Genomic DNA, 21,057 nt, shown 5'->3' with positions numbered 1-21,057 from the left:
GACTTATATGAGCTGACGTTGAGTGAATTGAGCAGACCCAGGTGAACGTTGTTCACAGAAACAACCACAGTGTGCAATGACTGATTTTGATAGACTTCGCCCTTCTCAGAAATGCAAGGACCTAAAACAATTCTAAAGGACTCATGATGGTAAATGTTATCCACTTCCAGAGAAAGAAATATGGAGTCAGAATTCAGAGTTAAATAGACTATCTTCTTTTTTTTGTTTTTTCTTTCTCATGTTCTCTCCCATTTGGAATAATTTTCTATGCAACATGACTAATATGAAAATACGTTTAATAGGAATGTATTGTAGAGCCATATCATATTGCATGCCATCTTGGGGGGGGGGATTTAAAACTTATGGAAGTGAATACTGAAAACTAAAAATAAATAAATTTAAAAAATAAAAGATACTGATATTTTCCCACACACAAAAAAAATCATTCCCTGAGCCATTCATACTAAAAACCAATTAGCAAAATCAAAAAGCTCAGTATTCACACTCAAGTAACTATTTTATTTTTCTGAATATCTTCATTTTAAAAAAAATAATAAATCTTGCCTTTTCTCTCCAATTAAATTCTAAGCTCCTCAAGAGTGGTAACATGCCTAATCATGCCAATAAAATTAACATTCACTGCATAATATCCCAAACAAGCATCCTCAATTAAGATATCTTAGACCTTTAGATAAAGCTAATTCAAGAATACCACTGAAGAATACAAATGAATAACCCAGATGTACAATCTATGAAATCCCTAGGTAATAGATACTGACAAGATTCAAAACCACAAATGTGAACTAAGAATGCTAATCATATCAACAGCCAAATGACTATTTTATCCATTCATGAAATTCCTCATTATTTTAGACTACAAAAAAGGAAAAAAAGAAAAAAAATCAATCAATTAACAAATAATTCTTTAGTGACTACTACATTCCAGGCATTGTACTGGAGACCCCCTATAAAAGGATTTGTTCTGTAAAACTTGGATTTAGTCAAAATGCCATAACCAAGGACCTAGAAGGTCACAAGTGGTCTCGAGGCCACAGGTTCCCCAACCCTGTCAGACAATGGAAATACAGAGACAAAAATGCTCTTAAGAAGGTTATCAAGGAAAACATGCTATTATATATGTGTACATACATATGGACACGTGTGTACATGGATATATAGTGAACACAAAATAAACACAAGGCAGTTTATGGAAATTATTATGACTTAGGGGTCAGCAAAGGCTTCACATGAAAGGTGATGCTTGAACTGTGGCCCTGAAGAAAGAAAAAGATTCTATGAGGTCAATGACAGGAAGTAGTGCACTCCAGACGTAGAAAATGGACCATGCCAAGGGAGATGGAACAGCAAGAAGGTTGCTTTGACTGTAAGAGGAGCGGTGTATGATAAGGCTAGAAAGGTCAAATGGGGCTCGATGATGAAGGGCTTTACAAACCAAACAGACAGGTTTGTATTTTATCCCAGATGCACTTGGGAGCTACTGCAGCTTACTGAGGAACAGACTGAAGTGATCAGAACTGTCTGTAGAAAGTCATTTGGGCAGCAGGGTGAAAAATGTGAGAACTGAGGGGAGATACCCATCAGGAGAACACTGCAAATGGTGTTGCTGTGTGGAGTGAAGACAGGCGATCACACAAGGGCTAGGCGGGCTCCTGGAATACAAGGACAAAGAACAAAACAAATTCTCCTTGCAAACAGCTTCTATTCTAATGGAGGAGAACAAGTACATCTACCAACACACACAACCTAAAGACAAATGGAATAAATACAAATACAGGCAAAGGAGTTAGTCTGGGAAGGGAGAGCAAGGGAAGCCTCTAGAGAATGGCACTTGAGCTACATTAAGAAACACAATCAAGACCAATCTATATGGAAGAGGAGAGAAGGAAAAGCATTGCAGACACAGTGTGCAGTTATGGCAGAGGCACAGAGAGGGCCAATGCAGAGCTGCATGTGAGAAGCAGAGGAGGCCAGTGCAGCTGCCTCTAAAATGGGGGAAGGATGGCCAGACAGGGCTGTAAAACCTAAACAGGTTCTGTTTGGTCCTAGAGATAACAGGAAGACAATGGGGTTGCTAAGTATTGGAATAGCACAATCATATGGGCATTTAAGGAAAATTACTTTGGCATCACTATGTAGAGGAGCTGGAATAGAGAGAAACGTAGGGCAGGGAGACCAATTAGGAAACTGTTGCAATAATTCAGGCAAGTGGTGATGAGGGCCTGCACTAAAATGGCAGCTGTGTTAAATGGTGAGAAGGGGTCAGATAAAAGAGTTGTTGTGAAGGCAGAAGGGCAAGCTATGACAACTGATTAGCTATGTAGGGTGAGAGAGTTCAAGAAAATGCCCAAGTTACTTGGGAGATTAGAAGGATGGTAATGCCTTAGAAATAGAGGACAGAAAAGAAGAAAGGGAGGGAGAGGGATGGAAGGAAAAAATCAAAAGGAAGAGAGGAAGAAAGGGAGGATTTATCAAGGGTCTACACTGTGCTGTTTGATCCTCACAACAAGCCTGGAGGTGGGTGTTATTATTATCATCTCCATTTTACAATTAAGGAAAGTGAAACAGACTTAGAGGTTAAGTGACTTGCCAAGCGTCACATAGCTAACAACTATCTGAGGACCTATTTGAACTAAGATCTCAGTGATGGCTGGCCCAGCACTCTACCCACTACAGAAGCAGGGAACAGTCTGGGGAAAAGAAACTGAGTTCTATTTTCTTTTCAACAAGACGAATTAAAGAGATTCCAAGAATCAAGCCTGAAATGATCAGTAGGTAGAGGAGATGGGCTGCATGTTACACAGAGATGATAGTTAAATCCATTGGGACCTGGTGATACTGCCAACAGAAAATGGAGAGGAAGGAAAGAAGAGGGCCAAGTTCAAAACCTTGAGGAACAAACAGGAAGTGCAATATAAACCATCAATCAGACAGGAAGTATGGTCAAACAAGTAGAAAGGAGACCAGGAGAGTCATGTCATGAACACCAGAGAGGGAAGAGTAGTCAAGAGAAGAAGAGGGTGATGAGAGAACCAAACGCACCAGGGAGGGGGGAAGCCAGTCTGCAAAAGATGCAGATCACGATATTTAGTTGTTGACAGCACATGTGGGGCAACTGAGAGTGAGGAGTTGAGATTACAAGGTTGGGAGCCTGGAAGGATAGTGTTGTTCTCAGAAGAAAAGGGAGGGAGGTGGGTTGGGCTGGGGGGAGCACAGCAGAAATAAAGATTTTTGGATAACTAGTTTAAACTGTCCGCTATGCAGCTGACAATGTGGGACTGGAGTTCAAGAGACAGATGGAAGTTGGATATATATAAGAAAGGAATCATCTACTAAGAGAAAAAACCACTGAAAGAAAAGAAACATCCCAGACAGAGACCTGGGGTAAACCTACATTGAGTGAATGTGATAAGGGTAACATATGAGGCAGTAAAGGAGACTGAGGAGTAATTGGACAGAAAGAGGATATCTGGAAAAGAACAATGTCACCAAAAAACCCAACCCCAAACAAAGGAAAGCAGTCATGAGAAAACAGTAATCAACAGTATTAAATGCTGCAGATAGGTCAAGAAGGATGAGCACTGAGAAAAAGTCATCAATCAGATTTGATTAATTAAGAGACTACTAATAACTTTGGAGAGAGCAGCTGAGTGATAAATTTTGATGCTAAATTTACAAAGTGTTGAGAAAACTGGAGGAAATAAAAGCCACAAATGTAGACTTTTTATGGGAGTTTGGCTGGGAAAGGAAGGAGAAATATAGGACAGTAGCTTGAGGGAAAAATTGGATTTAGTAAAAAAAAAAAAAAATTTAAGGGAAAAGAGACTCAAATGTTTGTAGGCAGCAGGCAGAAAATCCGTAGATAAGGACAGTTTGAAGATGGTAGAAATGATTGAGAGAGCAATCTGTTGAAGAAGACAGGAAGTAAAAGAATCAAAGGCAGGAGTAGAAAATTTGTTTTGTTGAGGAAAAGAGACATATCATGAACTGAGAGGGGGGTGAAAGAGAAGAAAATGAAAGAAATTCATAAGGGGGTCTGAGATGAAGTGATGGAGTAGAGAAGGGAACTCATTTTGAAAGTCCTTGATCTTAGTAAACAGGCAGCTCAACTAAGATAGTAATGTTAACAAATGTATATTAATTACTGTGTTCCCAGTACTGTGCTAAGCGCTAGGAACACAAATACAAGAGCTGAAAAATAATTCCTGCCCTCAAGAAACTTCTATCCTAATGCGGGAGAAGACAACACATAAAAAGAAACTGAAAATCGGAGCGGGGGAGAGGTTGGTTGCCATCCTTTGTCTTCAAAAAGACCAAAATGACAGCACTATGATAAAGTGAAGTTTCAGTGTGTCTGACCATGGCTGATCAGACCAGCATGAGCTTGGAATGCTCTACCACAGGCTGGGCACAGATAGTCTGTGTGAACATTTGGGGTGGATACTGCCAAACGTGGCATCCTACATTTCCTTTGTGCTGTCTCAATTCTGCTTTGCTTACAGAGTACAGCACCTTTCCGTTTACACAAAATGGAGAAGTTTTGAATGCTGTGGATAAGTTCACTTACCTTGCTAGTTCACTTCCCTTACTTTCCAGGGATGTACACATTGACAATGAGGTTGATGCACACACTGCCAGAGATAGCTCAGTGTTTGGGAGACTCCAAAGAAAAGTGTGGAAGAGAAGAGGTATTAGACTGACTACTAAACAGAAAGTCTACAGAGCTGTTGTGCTACTTGTGAAACATGGACAGTCTACCATGCCAGGAAACTGAATCGCTTCCATTTGAACTGTCTTCGGAAGATTCCAAGGATCACCTGGCCGGATAAGGTACCAAACACTGAAGTCCTTGCTCAAGCTGAACTGCCAAGCATTCAAACTATGCTTCAGAGAGAGCAACTCTAATGGGCTGGCCATGTTGCTCAAATGCAAAATGTATGCTTGCCAAAAAGACTATTTTATGGAGAACTCACAGGGGGTAGGCGATCACATGGTGGTCAGAAGAAGCAATACAAGGGCACTCTCAAGAACTTTGGATTTGACTGTGCAACATGGGAGACACTGGCACAGGACCACTCAGTGTGGCATACCCACATCAGAAAAGGTTCTGTGCTCTATGAGCAAAGCAGAATTGAAAGGGGAGGTGTTTGGTAGAAGGATTGTAGACAAAGTCTGAGAGAGTCAAGAAGGACAGCCTGGAGTGGTCACAAGGTCTGAAGACATGACTGGTCTAGATTACTTCCTTAAAATGGAGGTTCTGGGAGAAATCAGCCAATCAGAGGGAGAGGCCACAGGGAAGAAGATATTTTCAATGTGTGAAGTCCAGGGGTGGAAGGAACTTTTAGGATGAAGTTTTTGAGAATCAAGAAAGTCAAGAGGAGAGGAAAGTTTGAGAGGTGAGAAAGTTTGGAAGAATTTATGTGTGAATTGGGAAAGGAACTGATTAAAGGGTAGTGAAAGGACTGCTTTGCTACAGGGAGGGTCTACTTGAAGGCAGATAATTTTTTTACTGACCTTGTCAACTTGGTTGCATGACTCCCCCAGTTCTGTTCAGCATGAGGAGGTGGTGACAGAAATCAGTATTGGGATTTTTAGCATGGCATGAGTGATGGCAGGATAAAAACACAAAGCACTTGAGAGTAAAATAAATTATAGAGCTGAAGTGATTACATATATAGGGCTGAGACTGGGAAGAGTGGCCAGTGAAGCCAGAGAAGAATGCTGAGAGAGGCCTGCAGGTGCTGAGATTGAAGTATAAGTTTAGGACAGTATTCTAAAAGCTCTGGGGGAGATGGAAGGAAGAAACATGAGAAGAGGGATCTAAATAATATTTGTAAAGCACTTAGCACAGTGCGTGGTATATAGTAGGGATTTAAACAATGTTTATTCCCAAGTGTGGTTCTGGCAGAAGAGAGGACTGGGTCATAGGATAGGAGAAGAAAAAAGAACTGAAAATCCAGGCTTTTCAGAAGCCTTAACATGTATGATAAACTTCCCTATTACAAACAAGGGCATAAAATGGCAAGGAAGAAAACTGAGCCAATTACTGAACTCCTCAAGAAATGGTAGAAAACAGACAGGATGGCTTACACTGCACACAGTGAACATTAAAAAAGGATAAGCTGCTGAGTTATGGTAGCAAATGGAAATCTGGAAGAGGCAATAGGGCACAAAGAGTATTCTGACTTCCATTCAAGGACTTCACAGCAAGGGTGCAATGGTGGGAAAGAAAACAAAGTGTAACCAGTGCTGAAGAGAATGGCCAGAGAGGTGTCTGTAGTGTTAAAATGGGAGCATAAAAGAACGAGTTTGAAAAGAAAGGTGAACTTACTACATTCTGCCTTAGGGAAACGGTGAGCATGGTTGGAACTGTACAGTGGAGAAAGGGCAATATTGATGAGAATGAGACATAGGACACAGTAAGTGAAGGGGCTTTAAAAAACATTTCATAAAAAATTTTAAAAGACTGGGGTACTTACTTTGAAAAATTGTATTTCATGTTCAGTGCACAGAATTCATAAAATACTTTGGTGAAAGATTTAATTTAAATTCTTTTATTTTTTCTGATAAACATGACTTACTTCAACAACACAAATATTTGCATAAACAAGAAAAAAGGAGTTGTCTATACTGTGCATATCTATTGTGTACACATGTGACATACATTTAGTCATTTCAATTGCATCTGACTTCATGACGCCTTTAAGGGTTTTCTTGGCCAATGTACTGGTGTGACTTGCCATTTCCTTCTCCAGTTTATTTACAAGTGAGGAAATTGAGGCAAACAAGGTGAAGTGACTTGCCCAGGGTCACACAACTCACAAGTGTCAAAGATCAAATTTTAACTCAGATCTTCTGACTCCCGGTCCACTGCTCTATCAACTGAGCCATCTAGCTGCCCATCTATTCTGTATGCACTGATAAAGTATATATTAATATTGCCCTTTCTGTCTGTGTCCTCTTCTGATCTCTCTAGGATCTTTCTCTTTTTTTCCCTCCAGAATCACTTTGACTACCTACCCCAAAATTAAAGTTCTCTCTTATAACACATACATATACTCAAGCAAAACAAATCCCTATGCTGGCTGTATCTGAAAAATGAATGCCATCTGCACCTCTAGTCAGTCACCTTTCTGTTGAGAGCTAGAGTTGGCACACGCTTCATCATTCACCTTCTGGTCTGTGCATTCATTAGAACTTTTAAGTCTTTCAAAGTAGCCTTATCTTTTACACTGCTATAGTCACCGTATATAAATAGTTCTTATGGTTCTACTCATTTTAAATACTGGTTCATACAAATTTTCCGAGGTTTCTCTGAATATGACCTTCTGTTACTTCTAACAGCAAAACAATATTACATTACATTCATATACCATAATTTGTTGAGAAATTCCAAGTGAGATGAGAAATCATGGTTTCCAATTCTTTTCTACTACAAAAAGTGGCTCTGAATATAATTAGGTTTTTCTCTGCTTTATCTCCTTTAGCCATGTTTATTTTTAATGCTGCCCTGTCTTTGAGATCACAACTGGCATCTCTTCTTAAAAAATTTGCTTTATAACTCTCTTTGTGGTAGCAAAGAACTAGAAATTGAGGGGATGCGCATCAACTGGGGAATGGCTGAATAACTTGTGGCATATGAATGTAATGGAATACTATTGTGCTGTACGAAAAGATGAACAGCAAGACTTCAGAAAAAACTGGAGTTACATGAACTGATGCTGCGTGAAGTGAACAGAACCAGGAGACATCAGACACAGTACCAATAACACCCTGTGATGACCAGTGATAGACTTAGCTCTCCTCGGCAATGCAATTATATAAGACAATTCCAAAAGACTCATGATGGAAAATGTTATCCATATCCAGAGAAAGAAACATGGAATCTGAATGCAGTTTGAAGCATACTATTTTCTTTTTGCTTTTTCTTTCTCATGGTTTTTCCCTTTTGTTCTGATTCTTTTTCCACAATGTGACTAAGGCTGAAACATGTTTAATATGATTGTACATGTATAGCCTATAAGAGATTGCTTTGCTACCTTGGGGAGTCAGTAGGGGTGGGAGAAAAAAATTTGGAACTGAAAATCATTAAAAAGTGAATGATGAAAAGTATCTTTTCATGTAATTGGGGGAAAAATACTATTAAGTGGGAAAAATATATAAAACTGCTAAATTGAAAAAAAAATTGCTGTAAACATAACGAATTCTTCCCAGCCTCATTATTTTAATGCTAAGTGAATCTTTGGTCTCCACTTGCATATCTGAAACACCATATTTTTGGATTGTGGCTCCCCTCTATATATTAGGATAAGGTCAACCCATTCCTCTGAGGGTATGATTGCTAATTTTGTATTCATTTCCATCACATTTTGTCTTTGTCCACTACCCATTCTTCACCAAGATATGAAGAACAATGATATGAAAGCACTATTAATATGTAACAGAAATGGTCTGTGCCTTCTCTACTACTCATTCTCTCTTTACCTAGTCTAGACTCTAAACCTTAATTTCTGAAATTTTTCTTTCTTTGTAACTTCCCACTTAAGATGAACTTTGTTTTGCTTGTGAATATTTCTTCTTTGGTTCTACACTCCATAACTTAATCTTTGCTTTCCTGTCATCAACCCTACCAGTTTCTCCGTTGAATTCAATGTATGTTACACTAAGCTCTTTGAACAGGTGTGTATAATCAGTTGTCCTTTGTTTAGTTCAGATAAGACTGAGGTTCATGAGCTGCCTCTTTGCTCCACTTTTTCCTCTCCATTCTTCCTTATTTCTTGAATAGTGTATTTCTTTCACCCCTTATTCTTTTATGGTTGAATGCCAAAAAAATAAATCAAAACTACATCCAGAACTTATGTTAATAGCTCCTTCTGTGAGCCTTGAAGATAAGAAGGATTTTGAAGGGACATTTTTCTTTTCTCTATTAACATATAAAAACTTCCATAACACAAATTCTTAAAGGAAAAGTTAAATAAGATACAGAAGGACATAGATAGTAAAACTGTACTAGTGGGGGACATCAACTTTCCCCTCTCAGAACTAGATAAATCTAACCATAAAATAAACAAGAAAGGAGTTAAGGAGATGAATTAAACTTTAGAAAAGTTAGTTGTGATAGGTATCTGGAGAAAACGGAATGGGAATAGAAAGGAGTATGTATATCTTTTTCTCAACTGTACACAGCCCATTAACAATGTATAAGAGCATAAAAATCTCACAACCAAATGGAGAAAAGTAGAAATATTAAATGCATCCTTTTCAGACCATAAGGTAATAAAAATTATATTCAATAAAATGCCATAGAAACAAATTAAAAACAAATTGTAAACTAAATAATCTAATCACAAATAATGAGTAAGTCAAAGAACAAGTCATAGAAACAATCAATAATTTCTTTAAAGAGAATTACAACAATGAGACAACATCCCAAAATTTACGGGAGACAGTCAAAGAAGTACTTAGGAGAAAATTACTATCTCCAAATGCTTACATCAATAAAACAGAAAGAGTAGATCAATGAGTTGGACATTTACCTAAAAAACAAAACAAAAAAACACCCTGAGAAAAAGAACAAAGTAAAAATCCTTAATTCAACACCAAACTGAAAATATTGGAAATCAAAGGTGATAAGTAAAATTAAAATTAAAGAAACCATTCAACTAATAAATAAATGTACAAGCTAGTTTTATGAAAAAAAATTTGATAAGCCATTGCTTAATTTGATTTTAAAAAAGAAAAACAAATTACTAATATCAAAAATGAAAACTGTGAATTCACCAAAATGAAGAGAAAATTAAAACAATTATTGAGAGCTATTTTACCCAATTATATGCTAATACACCTGCCAATCTAAGCAAAATGAATGAATAGTTACAAAAGCATAAATTATCTAGATTAACAGAAGAGGAAATAGAATACTTAAATAACCCTATCTTAGAAAAAGAAATTGAACAAATCATCAAATCATAGCTCCCTAAGAAAATATCCCCAGGACCAGCTGGATTCACAAATGAATTCCATAAAAAACACATAAAGAATAAATAATTCTAATACCATATAAACTATTTGGAAAAATGGGCAAAGAACTGCCAAATTCCTTTTATGGCACAAATATGGTGCTGACTCCTAAACTAGAAAAAGCAAACACAGAAAAAGAAAACTACAGGCCAATTTTCCTAACATACTTGAATGCAAAAAATTTAAACAAAATACTAGCAAGGAGATTACAGCAAAATAATCACAAAGATCATACACCATGACTGCTGGGCCATCTCCAGTTGTCCTGAGGTATATCCGGCCACTGCACCCAGATGGCTCTGGAGGAGAAAGTGTGGCTGGTGACTTTGTCTACAGGACTTACAGCCTTGCCTCACTAAAATCCAATTCACTTGCCAGTCATGTGCAGCAGCAAGCACCCTGACACATCCAGGATGGCCTGTTAGCACAGGTTCTTAGATCTGCTTTTCTAAAAGGAATGCAACTTTTGAGGGGTCAACAATCTTTTATAATCACATATACCAACAGAGAAAATACAAGCAGATAAATAAAGACCAATAGATAGGGCTTTTTACTGTCTGATCGTAAGCAATACATACATAACAGATCAACAGACAGATCCAATTGTCTGTTACATACATACATAGTTACCAGAGAGAGGGAAACACCAACATCTGAGTTTTCAAAGCCAGAGGGGTGGGGGGGTGGGGGCCTTCCTTAATGACTACCCAGAGTTTCATCTGGCACATGAATCTTCCAAAGAAGAACTAATACATTCTTTTCCTTTCTTTCTCATCTCCTATCACTTAGGTGCCTCTTGTAGCTAACTCTTCCTATAACCCTTTTTCACATGATGCAGTAGTCTTACTCCTTACCTAGGATAACCCACCTACTTATTCAAGTGATTGAGGGTTAGGGTTAGAATTGAGGCATTTAGGGTTAAGGTTAGATTCCAAAAAGAAAGCCCCAAAGCAAAACCTCCCCTCAAGAGCATACATACACTTTTCAGAGTCAGAGGACATCATGACCCTCCTGACCCAGTGACTCATTAGAAATTAACAAAAGGTTTGGGCCTTCCTAACAAACCTTCCCTAGTCAAGTTTCCCTTATCGGACTCCACCTGAGGTCTATTAATGGATGGAGAATATCTTTAACTCTCATTAACATTACACCAGCATCATCTTTCTGCTGTCATGGTCCTCTTGAATGAAGGACAAACCATAACCTGTGAGTAGTCCAAGCTGACCCACTGGGGACCCAATTGGCAGTTCCAATAGGGCAACTTAGCAACTCCTCTCCTCTCTACATACAGGGGTATCATGCCCTCACCTGAGGGTGCTCTGCCCAAAGGAAGGTAAATTTTGGTGGCTGAAACCTATCTTCATATCTATTGGCTAGATTTCTGTCTTAAAGACCATGTCTTAAACTCAATTCACTCTGGTTCTCATTGATTGGCCAACAATACGTACTTGCCCAAACACCACTTAATGGTTATTTTGGGGGTCCCCCAGAGGCTCAGAGTGAATGGAGATAGTAAATGTTTCTCTTCCAGCCAGAAACCCTGAGACTCTTCCTCTCCCAGTTTGATTTTTTTTTTTAGATTACAGGGACCATCCCTTGACACACTCCCCCCCCCACCCCGGGATTTTTTAATTAATTTATTTTTAGTTTTCAACATTCACTTTTATAAACTGAGTTCTACACTTTCCCCCCTTCTCTCCACCCTCCCCAAGGCGGCAATCTGATATAGGCTATAGATACACAATCATATTAAACATATTTCCACATTACCTTGATTCACTTCTTAAACAGCCCTCATCAATGAATAAGCGTTGCCTCAGTCAAAGTGAGAACTCATAAAGACCTTAGCTTAAAAAGGTCAAGGTCTCCCACTGTATCATGGGCCACCTCCAGTTAGCCTGATGTATATCTGGTCACTGGACTCAGATGGCTCTGGAGAACAAAGTGAGGCTGGTGACAGCCCTTCCTCCCTTAAATCCAATTCATTTGCAATCATTCATTTGGCATCATGTTCCCAAAGTCACGGTCCTCTTTGAGAACAAAGGACAAACCACAACCACACAACACCATGATCAGGAGGAATTTATACTAGGAATGCAAGGCTGGCTCAATATTAAGAAAACTATCAGCATAATTAAAAATATCAATAACAAAACCAACAACAATCATGTGATTATCTCGATAAGTGCAGAAAAAGCTTTTGACAAAATAAAACACTCATTCCTATCAAAAACACTGGAAAGTAGAGAAATCAATGGAGTTTTTGGTAAACTGGTCAGCAGTATCTATCTAAGATCATCAGCAAGCATCATCTGTAATGGGGATAAGGGAAAAGTTTCCCAATAAGATAAGGACTGAAGCAAGAGTGCCCTTTATTACCACTATCATTCAATATTTTTCTATAAATGCTAGCTATAGCAGTAAGAAAAAAAACTGGAGGAATTAGAATAGGCAATTAGGAAACAAAACTATCACTCTTGGCAGATGATACAATAGTATACTTAGAGAAACCTGGAGAATCAACTAAAAAGTTAGTTGAAATAATTAACTTCAGCAAAGCTGCAGGATATAAAATAAACCCACATAAATGATCAACATTTCTCTATACTACTAACAAGATCTAGCAGGAAGAAATAGAAAGATTAATTCCATTTAAAGTAACTGTAGACAATATAAAATACTTGGGAGTTCAACTGTCAAGAGATAGTTGAAACTTTATGAACACAATTACAAAATACTTTTCACAAATAAATCCAGATCTAAATAAATGGGGAAATATTAATTGTTCATGGGTAGGTTGATTCAACATAAATAAAATGACTATTCTACCTAAATTAACTTACTCAGTGCCATACCAAACAAATTACCAAAAAATTATTTCATAGAGCTAGATAAATGATAACAAAATTAATCTACAATAATGAAAGGTCAAGAATATTAAGGGAATAAATGGAAAAAAAATTCAAAGTTAGTTGGTCTAGTACTGTCGAATTTTAAACTGCATTACAAGGTGGTAATCATCAAAACAATCTAGTACTGGCTAAGAAACAGAATGATGGATGAGTGGAATAGTTTGGATATTCAATACACAGTAGTAAATGATCATAACTAATCTAGCGTTTGACAAAACCAAAGATTCAAGATTTTGGGACTAGAAATCACTATTTGACAAAAATGGCCAAGAAAATTAGAAAGCAGGATAGCAGTAATTAGGTACAGACCCTACATCTCACATCATATACAGAGGGAATGTTAAAATGGGTACATGGTTTAAACATAAAGGGTGATAATAGAATACTTATCAGATTTTGTGACCAAAAAAGATAGAGAGCATTACAGGATGTAAAATAGATAATTTCAATCACCTCAAATTAAAAAGGTTTTGCATAAACAAAACCAACGCAGCTAAGTAGAAGACAGGCAGGAAACTGGGGAAAAGTTCTTCTAGTGTGTCTCTCATAAAGGCCCTATTTCTCAAATATAAAGAAAACTGAATCAAATTTTTAAGAATACAAGTCATTCCCCAACTGATAAATGATCAAAGGATATGAACAGGCAGTTTTCAGAACAAATCAAAGCTATTTCTAGTCATATGAAAAATTGCTCTAAATCACTACTGCTTAAAAAAAATACAAACTAAAACATCTCTGAGGTGCTATTTCACACCTCCAGATTGCTAATATGACAGGAAAGGAAAATGACAAGTGCTGGAGAGGATGTGGAAAAATAGGGACACTAATGCAGTGTTAGGCGGATTTGTGAACTCCATTCTGGAGACAAATGTGGAACTATGTCCAAAAGGTTGTAAAACTGAACATACCCTTTCACCCAGCAATACCACAACTAGATCTATACCCTGAGAGAAATTATTTTTATATTATATTAATAACAATTATTAATTAGGATCCAGGTTTATTTCTTCATTCAAGGATCAGCCCCTGTAGGTCCTAACAATCAGGGTACATGTTCTGGCAGTCTACTCAACTAGAAGACTTTACTTCTGTTTAATGTAAATAGACTCTAATGTAGGTGAATTCCAGCCCCAAAGTATCAAGTCTCTGTCCTTGAGTCCTTCCCCTGGAGTTCAGGGTAATCCAGATAATGAAGGAGAAAACCAAACAGTGGGTCTGGATAGAGATGGATTCTTTTGTCCAGACTGCTGGAGGTGGCTGTGTCTCATGGTGAAATCACATCTTCTCAGCAGGAGGAGGTGAAGACTTCTAGCCCATTAATCTACCTCATTAACTGTTCACCAATCAAGGTTGATTTCTCATGTCTGGGGCATTCTCTTTCAAAATAATATTTAAGGCATTCAGTGTCTCCATAACATGTCTTTGGTTACCAAAAGAAACCACTGATCATCAATTTATTATCATCTAACCTAATTAATAAATTGGTTATTAATTACCCAGAAATTCTCTCTTGGGTTTCTCAATAGTCTCAACCCCAGAGAGATAAAAGGCAAAATATTTATTTGTTCTTGCTATTTAGTTGTTTTTCAGTCATGTTCAACTCTCTGTGATCCCATCTGGGCTTTTTTAGGCAAAGCTCCTTGAGTAGTTTGCCATTCCCTTCTCCAGCTTATTTTATAGATGAGGAAAACTGACACAAACAGAGTTGAGTGATTAGACTGGGTCACAGAGTAAGTATCTGAAGCCACATTTGAACTCAGGTCTTTTAACTCCAGGTCTGGCACTCTAGCTTAGCCACCTAGCTGCCTCAAAGGCAACTGTCAAGAGTGGGGTTCAAACTCATGCCTCCACAGGGGAGAACAAGTTGTGGTATAAGATTCTGACAGAATACTATTTTGCTACAAGAAATGACTGGGAAGACTCACATTAACTGATGCAAGTGAAATAAGCAGAACCAGGGAAACACTGTACACAGTAGTAGCAATACTGTATGATAATCAACTGTGAATGACTTAGGAATTCTCAAGGATCCAAGACAATTCCAAAAGACTAATGATGAAAAATGTATAACTGATAGGAATCTGAATGAAGATTGAAGAATACTTTTTAAAAAAACTTTATTATTCTTGGGGGTTTTTTTGGTCTGTGTTTTCTTTTGCAACAATGTGGAAATGTTTTATCTGAATAATCTATATCAAATTTCTCTTCTTAAGGAGGAGCGTAGGAAGGAAGGGAGGAGAATTTGGATTGCCAAATTTAAAAAAATGAGTTTAATTTTTTATATGTAATTGAGAAAAACCACATACTTCTATGTATATGCATACTTCCCCTGACCCCACACACACTTCATCCTCATTTGCAACAGTGGTTCTAACCCTGGAGTCCAGGGACCCTCGATCCATAAGCTTAGTTAGGAAAATAATATTATCTTTATTTGTTCTAACCTCTAACTGAAATTTTGAATTTCTTTACCTTAAGAATACAAGCAAAGAATCATTATTCTGAGAAGCGGTCCACAGGTCTCACCAGATTGCCAAAGGGAATCCACAACAGAAAAACAAGTGAAGGAACCTTGACTTAAACCCCTAATTCAGACATTATCAGATGAGATAATATCTGTAAAGTGCACAGGGCCTGCAAAAAGGCTGGTTCGAAAATACTCTTTCCTCTTACTTACAACTGCTCCAACGTACTTTTACCTTTCGAGCTCCTTTTGCCTTCAGTAAACCTGCTAACAAAGCCTGCTCTCACTCTGCCCTTTCCCCGGGAGTTTTTGAGCGTTTTTTATTTTATTAAACGCCCATTCTCTCCTCCCTCCTCCCAGTAGAATGACACTCTTTTACAGCCTAATTTTTTCATGGTTGTCTTAAACTTTTTGCCATTCACAATATTGATTTTTCTCTTTCACTGCAGTTGCAATACTCTTGTGTGATTCTGACCAGCTCTGTGGCACTTGAAAGTTCTTTCTTGATACCTGCAGTAATTTTTCTTTGACCTGGAAACTCTAGATTTTAGTTTTATATTCTGGAACTTTTCCTTGTGGGGTTCCTTTACAAGAATTGACTAGTGGATTCTTTTTATTCTTACTTTGCCTCCTGATTCGAAAAGATCTGAGCAGTTTCCTTTTATGTCCGTGAAATAGGACATCATTTTTCAGTAAGTCTAATGAAGGCACATGGTATTCAGGAAGTCCAGGGAATCTTAAAATTAATTCTCCTATACCCATTCATATTATTTTTAGTTTAATCCTTTGAATTTATTTTTTTCTTCTAGAATCATGGAATTATCTTTACTCCATTCTATTTTTCATGAAATCTACTACTTGTAACAAGGCCTTCCAAACTCTGTTCTAAGCATTTTACTGCTTTCATTTTTTTGTCATTTTTAATGCTTACAACTAACCAAATAATAATGTAAATAATTTTCCTTACGTGACAAAACTGTCATTTGCTTTTACATGTAAAAAACCAAAAATTCATAATTTCATTACATACAACTAAAGGAATGAAATACAGAATCCTGGTGCTAAATCAAAACACATATTAACACCAGAGTGGTAACCAGGATAGTGTGATGGGGGCTTTCCCCAGGGCTCACGTGCAGGCCTTTGACCAGGAGAGAAATCGCAAAGCCTTAAAACTTCATTAACAATAGTATTTTAAAGTAGTTAAGTTTCAGGTTTTCCTTCTCCCAGAGGCAATATTTAGATCAAACTTTTCCTGAGCCCAATGGTGGGATATTCCTGTCATCTACTTTCTACTGTATTTAATTAATTTCCCCCACCTCTACCACCACCTCCTCACTTCTTCTTCTTTAGTAATTATCTTTTGTTTGTCTTGTTATATCTCCCACCTTACCCTCCAGACCTTAGGCATAAATTTCCTAGTTATGGTTCTATCTTCATAACCAAATGAATTAAAGTATTTTCTTTATTTACAAAAGCCTTTAAGTGATAGCTCACCTAGATGTAAATACAATGTATACAGAATTGGAGTAGAAGTTCAAAGTATGTTAGTACTTTTGGAGTGATCAAACACTCCAAATTGCTTTTCCTCTGGCCATTTCAACTGAAATAATGGCCACTGGGTTCACATTAAACTTCTCCTATCTACTACCTTTGTTGCTTTGTGTTGCTGTGGAAAAAGCAGTACTTTTTGAAGTCAAAGGACCAGGATTCAAGGATTAGCTCAGTTACTACCCTGTGAGATGCTGGGCAAGTCATTTTTAACCTCTGATGAAGGAGTTGAACCACATGGCCACTAATATGTAAAAGACCTCTCTGGATTTCATTTACCATAAACGTAAACTGATCAGTATAAATGTGGTAGATTTCTGAAACCCTTAAAATCTCCAGATCGTATAATTTGGTAAATTCAATGTTGCTTCCTCTTCAAACCTCTCCCCTCAAAAATGGTCCAGCATATTAGAACCATAAGGTAAGAAAAAAATAAATCTCACAAGTGTTGATAGAGCCTAAAAATGTGTTCTACTGAATATTTTAGCTTTACTAATAAAATGTCAGATATGGAAGGGAGTGATGCAGGTACCAAGTTGGGGGGTGGGCTGGTACATCAATATGATCTATGGAAGGTGATCTTTCACAATATTTTTTCCCTCACTACTAGAATCACATATAAGATACATTCAAATACATAATCAAAATTAGGCTTTTCTCATATGGTATTTTTAATTTTAGCTCTTAAAAGTTAAGTATCTATATCCCCAAAGACAGAATAAAAGGTCAAATCCAGTGATTGCTGTTTATTTTTTTTCCCCTCGAAGTCATACGGTGTTTCATCAGCTGTCATGACTGGTCATAAGGCAAGAAAAGGAAACAAAAAGTTCTCCACTGCTACTCTCACAGTGTCAGGAGAATGAAGGGAAGGCCTCTAGCATGTTGTATGGATCTGCTAAAGCAAATTTATGGCAGGATAAGAACAAAAGTTGAAAAGTATGGGCAGGCATAGATGAGTTGTTACCTGAATCACTGGAAAAAACTGTTGCATCAATGAGTTCACAGACTGATTTGAGTAAAAGAGGTATGTCATGCCAATTAATTCTATTTAAAAGCTCTAAAGGAAGATCCAGATTCATTCATTACACTACACTGGTATTCAGCCCTCCCTCACTCAAAAATAAAGTCAAATGCAAGTCACGTCATGGTCTTCTTCGCCAATGAAGGACGCACACTGGTATTATGTCATACTGAGTATTTCCCAAAATTAGTGGGAAGTCATCTGGGCTGGGAGAATTTTTTTCTTCAAAATATTAACAATACAAGTATTTGCTATAACAAAATTTGACGGATATTCTATTTTTAAAATGTTCAAAGCTCATGACCTATGTTTTTAAGAAGTTTAAAGAAGTTATAAAATGACTCATATCTTAAATCTTAACTATTTTAGAATGGAAAAAGAATTAAGATTTCCACTGAATAACTAAATTTTTCATGTCAACTCAAGATGAATCTGAAAGAGACTTCAGAATCCCCCAAATGAAACTAATCTAATTCATTCCCTCCTTCTAATTTATCCTCTTCCACAGCAGGATAAGATAGGAAAAATAAAAGTTTTGTAGTCAGAGGATGTGGTGTTCAAATCCCTTTCTGTACATATGACCTTGTGCAAGTTATTTCACCTCATTCGTAAAATGAGGGTAGTGGATTAAATGACCCTTTTAGATCTAAGTGTATAATCCTAGTTCTCAGCTGGATTTTGTTACCTCCTTGTGTAAAAAGAGGAGGTTGGACTAGTTGAAAGGGATGGTCTCTGAGGTTCCTTTTAGCTCTGTATCTATCATCTTTTGATCTTTTAAGATTTCCTCGGGTGGTAAAACCTATCATCCTTATAACACACATAAGAAAGAAATATGCATTATTTCCCAGTGTCCACATCAGCACAAACTATGATACAACCCAATTTCCTGCTGATAATTTGTTCCTCCAGAGGAAACAGACAAGACAAAATGACAAGACTAAATCTAGTGACCTTCTAGACTACTGTAATTACTTGCCTGAGTTGTAGCAACAGCAGTGGTTATGGATGATGTGGCTGAAGGAGACAGACTTCCTACTTGCTGCAAATGACCAGAAGATTGTGGGGGTAAATGAGAACTGGAAACAGGAGTGCTAGATCCTGAGCCGGATACTGCATTTGGAAATGACACTGCTACATCATTGCTGCTATAAATACCTAAAAGAAAAGAAATTGTCTTGTGTTAGTGAAATGCAAAATTAATTAATAAGCTACACCAAAATATCATATTTCACAAAATACAGGAAATAAAACCCACAGATTCATTCCCAACAAAGGAATTAAGATGATCATAACACAATCTGCATCTATTACGCAGGCAGTAAAGACTAGTGATTAATTTGCTTATTTTCTCTATCAAGGAGAACAATCTTAACTGAAAAGAAATGAAGCTAAACAATTAAGAGCACACTGAAATTCAAACTAATGAAAAGACAGAAAAACTGAACAGCTACACTAAATGACTTCAAGTCACAAGATGGCTGAATGAATGAATGAATGAATGAGGGCTAAATTTTAGACATGGTAGCTCAATTGCTTCCTTCAGGTCCCAGGTGGAATGTCACCTAATACAAGAGCCTTTCCCAATTCCCTTGAATGCTTGTGCCTTCCTTCTACTGATGAGCTCCAATTTACCCCTTGTGTAACTTGCTTGCATATATAGCTGCTTGAATGGTGTCACCTCCACTGGACTGTGAGCTTCTTGTGGGTAGGGACCCTCACCCTTCTTTGTATCCCCCGCACTTAGCACAGTGTGTGGCACATAGCAGACATTTAATAAATATTTACTGAATGACTACAAGTGTCCCAAGACTGGAAATGCACAAACATTTTCCTAACATTCAAAATGGAGAAACAGATCCCGTTTCTTACACACAATACCACATATTTCATCCTGTTAAAAAATGGAACAAAATGCTTCATGAGATAAATTAACATCATGTTCAAGCAGAGGCTAAATGACCACTTCGAGATCTTGAAAGGAGACTTATGCAAAGGACTGCTGTAATGTGCCTTCCAACTCTTTGACTCAATCTTTATGATGCCAACAACAGACACACGTTATTAAACATATTTTACATAACAGTTGTCTTCAAATACCTGAAGGCTTATCATGTGAGGATTAGACAATATATTCATTCTGTATGTGGCTCTGGATGGCATATATAGGAGCAACGGAGGCAAATTTCTACATCACATAAGAAAGCCGAATGAACTACCTTGTGAAGCAATAAACTCCCCATCACTGGATCACTGACATCATATGACTATTTAGAAATAGGATGTTCCACAGGGGATTTATACAAGTGGTTGGATTAAATAATTCCTCTAAAGTCCTTGACAAATCTAACATTTCATGAAGGATGATGGGGAAGATTATCAATAGATATAATGGGAAAGATACTCATTCTAAACTGGTGGAATAGCATGGAGAAGGCACAAAGCATAAACTCTAGGAACCAGTAGTAGCCCACTTTGACCAAAGGATGACTGAGGTAAAGAGTGCTGTGGAATAATACAGAGTAAGCTTGAATCAGACTGTGGAGGGCTTTGACTAGCAAGTTACCTTTTGTTAGGTAAGTAAGAGGGACGTACAGGATGTAACATGCTCAGACCTTTGTGTTAAGAAGACTCCTTTGAAAAGAACATGAAGACAGGGTTTAAGGGGTAGGGGGCAGGAATCAGCTGAGGCTGTTACATGCTTCAGGAGAGAGGAAATGAGAGACAATGTTCTAAATATCACTGGGATCTAGGTACAACCATCATAAAAGTAAATTTCTTTGGTTTACTTCAAACTTTCAGAGTTTTAAAGTTCAGACTTTATTTTCTTATGGTTGAGAATAAAATGGGAAAATTCTTAATTATAAACTGAAGGCACTAGTGAAGAAGTATTATTCTATGTTAATTTGGTCTACATGTGATAGGCCTTTAAAAAAATAATCTTTAAGAACTGGACTTTTGGGGGAAGGGGCAAGGGTTGGGCTATATACAGGCATGAACAAAGCTGGCATGCATTAATTGGAAAATATCCATCTGCCCTTTTTTCAAGTGCAGAGTAATTTAATACATCACAT

The 21,057-nt window shown here is 37.4% G+C and overlaps 1 protein-coding gene across 14 annotated transcripts in view; it reads right to left on the bottom strand.

Annotated features, from left to right (window-relative positions):
• Positions 1–21,057, bottom strand: part of MLLT10 (MLLT10 histone lysine methyltransferase DOT1L cofactor) — a 259,175-nt gene that overhangs the window by 31,126 nt on the left and 206,992 nt on the right. For all 14 annotated transcript variants that reach the window (XM_072651682.1, XM_072651678.1, XM_072651677.1 and 11 more), the window contains one exon: positions 18,963–19,141. In XM_072651682.1, the coding sequence (XP_072507783.1) occupies positions 18,963–19,141 (179 nt within the window). The remainder of the gene's footprint in view (positions 1–18,962; positions 19,142–21,057) is intronic.

This window comes from Notamacropus eugenii, chromosome 3 (assembly GCF_028372415.1).
Source record: "Notamacropus eugenii isolate mMacEug1 chromosome 3, mMacEug1.pri_v2, whole genome shotgun sequence".
Classification (NCBI taxonomy): Eukaryota; Metazoa; Chordata; class Mammalia; order Diprotodontia; family Macropodidae; genus Notamacropus; species Notamacropus eugenii.
Note: the sequence above shows the minus strand (reverse complement) of the source record. Positions and strands in the feature narration are given on the sequence as shown.